The sequence below is a fragment of the Salvia miltiorrhiza genome, chromosome 6, assembly GCF_028751815.1.
Source record: "Salvia miltiorrhiza cultivar Shanhuang (shh) chromosome 6, IMPLAD_Smil_shh, whole genome shotgun sequence".
Classification (NCBI taxonomy): Eukaryota; Viridiplantae; Streptophyta; class Magnoliopsida; order Lamiales; family Lamiaceae; genus Salvia; species Salvia miltiorrhiza.
The window spans coordinates 20796876-20805307 of NC_080392.1; the positions used below are offsets into that span (position 1 = coordinate 20796876).

At 35.1% G+C, this 8432-nt stretch overlaps 1 protein-coding gene across 3 annotated transcripts; it reads right to left on the minus strand.

Moving 5' to 3' along the window:
- Positions 1-219: 219 nt before the first annotated feature.
- LOC130987424 (uncharacterized) lies at positions 220-7375 on the minus strand. 3 transcript variants are annotated; one of them, XM_057910956.1, is made up of 6 exons: positions 6931-7375; positions 6154-6237; positions 5410-5514; positions 4830-5283; positions 1040-1210; positions 220-769 (listed from the first exon to the last, which is right to left on the minus strand). In XM_057910956.1, the coding sequence occupies exons 1-4, from the start codon at positions 6946-6948 to the stop codon at positions 4837-4839; spliced, it is 654 nt and encodes a 217-aa protein (XP_057766939.1). In that variant the 5' UTR covers positions 6949-7375; the 3' UTR covers positions 220-769; positions 1040-1210; positions 4830-4836. The 3 variants fall into 3 exon arrangements, 2 of the variants coding, with proteins under 2 accessions (XP_057766939.1, XP_057766938.1); XR_009089727.1 differs by lacking the exon at positions 5410-5514 and having other exon boundaries at positions 6931-7366; XM_057910955.1 differs by having other exon boundaries at positions 5410-6237; positions 6931-7373.
- Between the last annotated feature and the right edge of the window lie 1057 nt (positions 7376-8432).

Here is an 8432-nt window from a genome sequence, read left to right on the forward strand (position 1 = left end):
TGTTATGCACCAATGAGGTCGAGCCACAAGTTTTTGTGACTGACAATGGAAGGAATTATCCGTCGCAGCGTGATGTATACCGACCTTCCATGGATATACCTAGTGCATCCACTTATGAGCAGAATCCATCGCATGTTTCGTTGGATGAGTCCATTGCACATCAAAATTCGACGAACTTGATTGGTCTAAAAAAATTTTAAGTTCCGACGTAATGCCCAATGATGATCAACTTCGGGTGTTATGCCCAACTTTAAGTTCCGATGTAATGCAACAAAATTCGACGATGAAACATATTATAAAAAAAGCATAAGTCTAAAGCAAATCCGTTGTTCCTAAAGTTTAAGAATACACACTAATCAACACCATACATACTAAATACACCGGCAGCGATAAAATCCCTGTATTTTTTCACTCGAGTGTTCCCCCAAGTAATACTAGGAGCACCGGAAATAATGCGCTCGATCTCCATGCAAGCGAAAACACCCGACGAGAATGAATCCTTCTGAGAGAACTGCTCATCCGGTCCAAGGATATAGAGATCCAATGGCCGCGTCTTCTTGTCCCATCCATGCACGTTGCCTGTCCAATAGCCGGCATCTTCCAAAATTTTGCCAAACAAACTCAACAATGGTTGGATTTCGGATACTCTCTCTGCTTTAGATTTTTCATCCATGCCATAAAACAGTGGATCGTGTAGCTCGGCTTCCCAACTTCCCGAACATATTCTAACAATCACATAATGATTTTTTATCCGACATGGAACAATAATCTACAAAAATAAGATAAAGCAAAAGAAATTAGGGACAATCTACAAAAATAAGGACCACGATTGTTTAAAATATTTGGACAATCTACATAAATAAGATTCTACCAAAATAAGGACAAAAACACAGAAATAAGATTCAACAAAATTAATTAAGGCCAATCTACAAAAATTAAGGACAATCTACCAAAACAAGATAAAGCAAAATAAGATAAGATAACTTCAAAATTGTAAAAAATTCTACAACGATTAGGTGCAAAAAAAAAAAAACACTACCTGAGTGGCACTAAACCAATTTTGTGATGTTGACGACCCGTCCTCTCCTTTAATCATATCTATTATTGAATTTGGGATATTCCAACCATGAAATGCATCATATGTACCGGGAATAGCAAGGTTCAACTTGGGACTAAAGAAACACATAGCCCAATAATCGGGACAAACTCGCTGTGTCACGACCGGACTTAACTAAGGATAGGTAAGCCGGGAAACCGTGACTAGGGAAGGGAAATTAGGAGAGGGGACAGAAAAGGGGTGATAAATAATAAAGGAATTGAACTAAGATTGAGACATCATATGAGAAAAAAAAAAAAAAAAAAAAAAAAAAAAAAAACACACATAAATAGATAAGAGCGAGTAATCGGTCAAGAGTATCCGATTTAAGTGTTTATACAATAACTTGATTTGACAATCCAACATAATAGGATAATATGCATCATAACTGAGTGTTCGCAGCGGAAATAGAACGTGATACATGTATGAAGACATGTATCGCCAAGAGTTTATTTAGTAAATATGACAAAGCTCCGCACGACACCCCATCATCACTCATCACTGCTCAACCTGCACATTTAGAAATACATGCAGGGCTGAGTACAAAGTACTCAGTAGACATATGCCGAAAATCATATACATACATAATAAATGTAAATTGTCATGCCATTTCAATAGTATAACCAAGGGTTTTTACTTTAAAAAGGCCCTAAGCATACTAAATTCATTTGTGATTCTAAAGTTCGTCTGATCAGACTAAGTTCTTTTGTAATCTATCATATCTGAATCTGTATGCCGGAGAGGTGGCCACCTCTCACGGTCACTTGACCGGCCAACCCGCTAGATGACTCACGGTCACTGGTGTACACTAGCCAAGGCAGGATAGCTATCAACTGCTCAAGACCCGAATTCGATTACATGATAACTGGCAAAGCCATATCAGATAGATATCATACTGAAATTAAAACATTTTATGGCAAGACAATACTTGAAATAACTTAAACTCAAAGATTTTGTCATGAAATAACTTGCTTGAATGTAACATTTTAAGCTCATTTGATATATACGAAAGTAATGCCTACCTGATTGCAGTGTTTTGCTACTTAAGACAATGATTCTCTTTCCTTAGCGCGATAGGTTACTCAGGCGCTTTTGTTTATTTGAACCTTTGATAACACGAAACATGTGTTCGAGTGAATAATAGAAAAGATAACAACAAATGCAGTGAATCACTATTCACTCATTTCTCTAACTACCCATATTTCCTTAAACGACTGTATCTAACTCATATACAATCGTTCTTCTTTTATCGAAATACTTCATGTACCTTTGAGGATGTAGGAAAGCCCATTTTATATTATTCCTTTATTTATCCATTATAAATAAAGAATAATTTATAAAATATTTTCCTTTTCCCCATTTAATAATGCCAATCAATATATATATATTGCTACTATTAAAAGAACTAATAAGTCATTAATAAATTCTAAATATTAATTCCTGATGAAAATTTCATTGTGAGATTTTAGGAACATTTGTAAAAATATTTTAAAATAATAATAGGAGTTAACTATAAAAGAAATTTTCGAGAAGATCTAATAATTTTAATATTTTAACCATTTAATTAATAAATCTTTAATATTTCATTTATCAACTATTCCATCTAATATAATTTTACCAACAAGTTCTCATGAAATCTTTCTCAGAATATTTATATATCTCAATAGCTCATTTATAAACTAAAAGTGATATTTTATCAACAATAAAACTTTAAAATCCTTAATAAGAATTATTTTGAATCATTTCCATCTCAACAAAACTGTATATATTCAACTTCAACTAATAAACTGCTTTTACTCCGAACTCGTATGGAGTCTAATTTTATATCAATAGAAACCTCTTTGAGTCTAGTTTAATTAAAAAAAAAGTATGTTGAAAAACTCCAAGTAGTTTAAGAGATATAGCGATTTTCCCATCGCCTACCAGATTCGGCAGTTTCTGCCAACTGAAAGTCCAGATTTTTGAAAAATAGCAAACGTTACCTGAATGAGCTCAAATTTTATATGCAGATAGCTAACACATATATCTTCATAGAATAAAAATTTGAGAGCTAAATATCAACATATGGTTACTGAAATAATTAACCTAATCATCTGCCTCACAACAGTTTTAGCAGATACGGGCAGTAGACTTCTCGAATTTTAAAAGGGTAGTAAACGAAGTTCAAATGATATGAAACTTTGTACGAATATTTACCACACTCCCATCTATACCCCAGAAATTTCTCATAATATAATAGAAACGGGAATGCATCGAAATAAGGGCGTCAACTTACCCTTGTCCAAGTGAGCACTAATGGAAGTTGTTCGCCGGGGTTTTTTTCTGGTCGTCGTTCCGCGATGGGGTTTAGCCGCGAAGGTCTACGACTTAGTTTTCCTCGTGCGAGATAGATCAGGCTACACAACGGTGGTTTCTCGATCCTTTTTCGTCGTAAGGATAGTGAGAAACGAAGGCCGTAAGTTGGCCGGTGGCTAAGTCGGGAATTCGACGTTGGCCTCCGAAGGATATTGTGGCCTTTGGTCGGGAAAATATAGAGAAGGTTTCGGCCTTTCGATTGTTGGGTTTGGTAGCCTAAAGATGGAGGAACGAGTACACGTTCTCGGTTCAGAGCCTAGTGGCCGGTCGACGAAGAAATGGCCCGGCGAAGGGAGCTCACTTGAGCTCTTGCAAGTAAAAGAAACAAATCTCCTAAACTCTCTGTTGCTCGCTGCACTTCTTCCTTCTGCAGAACTCTCCTCAATTTATAGAGGAGTTTCTGCAGACAACAGAATCAAAATGGTGGAAATTTTGGTACCTGGAGTTGCAACTTTTGAAGATTTGATCGTTGAAATTTACATCCTTTGACAATTGTGATCTTGCCGTGAAATTTCTTTCTCGGCGTGCTGAAGCTTTTGAAAATTGTGGATATTGGCGTGATTTTCTTCTCCTACAGGAGACTTTGGGGTGTGATGGAGTTCAGATATACTACAGGAAGAAATCTGCAATCTTTACAATCTCCTTCTGCAGTAATGGTGTATTGGAGGGGAAGATGAATAGTATAGGGAATAGTGTAGGGAATAGTGTAGGAAATAGTGTAGGAATTGATGTGTTGGATGAAAAATCGAGACATACGTGTAGTGCCGTGATCTAGTTTCTCCTAGTTCCTGTAATAATTCTCCAATTCTCGTTTAATAAATACTCGTCGTATTTATATAAATTAAATCCTCAATCTTGAGATTTAATACGTGAAAGTCGGAATTAATTCGCGACTTAATACCTTAACTCATATAATGCGAAATAATAAAATTATTATGCATATGATCTCAAGTTATAATTCTAGCAATTTGATTTAAATAACACGATTTATAAAATCGGTTATAAATCTAAATTTTCTAATAATATTGATTAAATCAATAAACTGGTAAAACAAAGTCTCAAACGTATAGTTAAACCAATAAATTTAATTATTGGTTTCATTCATGACTGAATATTAAATCGCAGCTCTGTATCTCTTATACAGACTTTTGCTGAAATAATATTATCTGAACAAAATAATCACCATAAATAATTAAAAGAATTTTATAACTAATGCACATATTTAATCTAATATGTATTTAAAAGAGCGGGGCATCACACGCTGTTCACAAAAGAAATTAGAATTGGAAACGTGAACATTAGAAATTAAAAATGGAAAAATTTGAGGAAATCACTAAAGTACAAGCTCAGAAATAGATAGTAGCCCATAATTACTTACATATAAATCAAAAGAGGATATGACCGTGTTTTCGGATGTTACGAACGAACGAAGAGAGACACGACGTAACAACTTCGATTGGCAGCAAAATATGAACAATTCCAACACCTAAAAGACAAGATAGCCAACATAAAACAAATTCCACGAGAACCATCGCGGGACGATGAACCCCCAGCCGTCTATCAGTCCCTGTCCAGGGGATATCTTCCACACCAATAGGTGTATCATGTAGAGTTGATACTTCATGTGTTTCAATTGGGGCATCAAACAACAAATCAGGCGTTTTTTCATGCCGTGCCCTATAGATATCATTCAAAGAGCCAGATGGATGAGGCTCTTCCTCCTGGTTATCATCTTCTTCACCCGGTCGACCCAAATCAAATCCAAGTGTAGATAAGTAGTACATGGTCGTCAGTTCAAATTCATCTGGTTGAAGCTCCAATATTTGTTGCTCCTAAAAATAAATAAAATAAAAAGACCAGTGTAACATTTTATCAAAATGACATGCTAAACACATTAATTATCAAAAGATTAGTATAACATTAAAACTGAAACACCAAAAATAACAAAATCCAAGTACCTCTTTCTCGAAGAATGGGTGTAACTCATTTGTAGAAGGTCGACTCCGAAACTTCCACTTTAAGCATCGGGGGTGCGCAAACTCCGCCACACATTTACCGACAACCTGCCCTAAGTCGGGCATTACCTCAAGCGACCACACATGCAATGCCCACACAGGTCCATAAAATTTATACTGTTTCTTAGATGTGAAAATTTTACCGGCATGATGACATAACAAATTATAACTATACGCCCCCCACGGAAATCGGTTAAATTTATCGAGATCATCCACTAATGCCCAAACCCAATGCTCAACAGTTTTATCAGTCTCATAGCCTACGAGAAGTCCATATAAGACTATAATATAGGCAATCTTCAAGTGCAAACTCCCATCCTCATCATTAATCTTAAAATTATAAAAAAGATCAACGAGAAACGACACTTTCACATGAGACTGACCACCACTAAATCTTCTAAACACTTCCACTTCATCCAAATTATGATTACGTGACATATCATAATTAAAATCACCAAATTGAAGACCGGTCACTAAAGCATAATCCCTCCTCGATAAATAAACCTTAGTATTATTCAATTTAAAACAGAGATCATTATTATCTGATTTTATTTGGCGGGATACCACATGATGCACGGCCATTGCACATTTCGGACTAGGATTCCAATCCAAAAAATGTCCAAAACAACCCCCTATAAATCTATCTAATAACTGTTGACCACCTTTTTCCTTCAAAACAGATTTTACCTTGCTAAGATACTTTATTTTATAATATGTGCCAACGTCCCACGTTGAATTAATTGTGTCCGGTCTCAACAAAATAGGAGGACCCTGTAACAACAGGTAAATAATTATTAAAATTCAACCAAAACAATGCAAATATCAAACAATGAGTCCAACTATGCGCATGTAATTTGCATACTATGAGTCCATCTATGCGCAAATTATATACTCCCTCCGTCCACCAAAAATATGCCACTTTACTTTCGGCACGGGTTTTAATAAAATGTGAGTGAAATTGGTAGTGGAGTAAGGGTCCCACTTCAAATGTGAGTGGAATGGTGTGGACCCTACTACTAAAAATGGATGTGGCATATTTTTTGTGGACGGACGAAAAAGGAAATTGTGGCATATCTTTGGTGGACGGAGGGAGTACTACTTTGCGCACAAAATCTTTTAGCGCATACTAACAATTCCAAAATATATTTCCTTTCACAATAAACAAACAAATATAGGCGTAACACTAAATTGATAACAATAGGGGCCAAGAATTAGGGCAACTTTCAAAATTTCGAAAAAAAATAATACCAAATTAGGGGGGCAAATTTTTTTCATTTAGGGCGAGCCAAAAACCTCTTAAATCAGGTAACAACACCAAAGCAAAAAAATTGGAATTTCAATCTTAAATAATCGAAGTTACAAAAGAAAATAAATTGAGCACCAACAAACATATACTCCAAACAAAATAGGATAGATATTAAAAAAATTGCAGAAAAAAAATAACAATACGCATCAAAACCAAACCTCATCCGGTTGGTCCATCTTCTCCGACGCCGACCAATTTACGGTGAAAATAAATGAAGCTTCGGTCGAGAGAGGGAGAGGGAGAATTTCCGCAGAGAGAGAGAGATTTGTTCTGCAGAGAGAGAGAGAATTTCCGCAGAGAGAGAATTGGGGTGGGGCGCATCAATTTTTTTTTAAAAAAGGGTTGGACAGAGAGAGAGATTTGTTCCGTAGAGAGAGAATTGGGGAGGGGCGCATAGAGAGATTTGTTCCGCAGAGAGAGAGAGAATTTCCGCATAGGTAGAATTGGGGAGGGGCGCATAATTGGAGAGAATTGGTTGGACATAATAAAGACAATTCTACCAACCTATTTCTAAACCCAATAAATTTGGTCATAAATTTCCTACCTGACACGCATGATACTCCCTGCCACTTCAGTGTACCTTTTATTATTGTTTAAGGGGAATGGATATGGGGTGAATTAGTTTGAAAAAGTGGATAGTTTTGAAATGTAGGTTGAGACAGTTGGGTACTATCAGCTATTCTCACATAGTGGAATCCCTAATACATATCTTTTCTATCGCCGTTTTATGTGACTTCTTCTTCTACATCTCTTTATGCATGCATCTTCTGTCAATAATTCATCACTGAATATTTATTTATGCTTCGTCATCTTACATCTCCTTCTCTCCATTATATTCATAATTCTATATTCTTCTTTGCTCTGCAGATTCATTTTTTATAAATCATTCTTCTTCTCATTTTTATTCTTCTCATTCATCATATATGATAGAAAACGTGCAGTCTGTGAAGACGAAGAAAATCAATCTACCGTAACTCGTAAGTAATAGAATAAGAAAATGAATGTGAAAGATTGGTTAATCTATTTCATCATGTATCTTCTTTTTTACATTAATCATTTGTCTGTTTGTGATACAAACCGTGCCTATTTGCATTGGTGATGTGAAGAGACATATATTTATTGGAAATAGGAAGAGGACCTCAAAAATTGAATAGCTTTCTTAAACAAAAAAATATTAATAAAAAATTGGCATACATTTTGGTACCTCAAAAATTGAACAGCTTTCTTAAACAAAAAAATATTAATAAAAAATAAGCATACATTTTGGCGGGAAATTTTAGATCCACAACTTTCCTTTAGTATAGTATATAGATTTTGTTGATTTTTCTATCAATTAAATCTATGAATTCACAACTAATCTATGAATTTATAACTTAATATTCTTGAATTCACAATCAGATCCATTAATTCACAACTAAAATTAGAATTCACAATCAATTCGATGAATTCACAATTAAAAATAATGCTAGTTGTGAATTTAAGTTTTAAAGCTTGATCACTAATTTCTTAGCAACAAATACTGCAACTAACACAGGCAATTGTAGCAAGTAAAAAGTAACCGAGTATCGTATCCACAGGGACTGAAAAATCGAAATCACTCTAGCTATCTCCTAAACAAACTAAAATAGTAGACAGGCAAACGAAAATAAAGATTGATTTA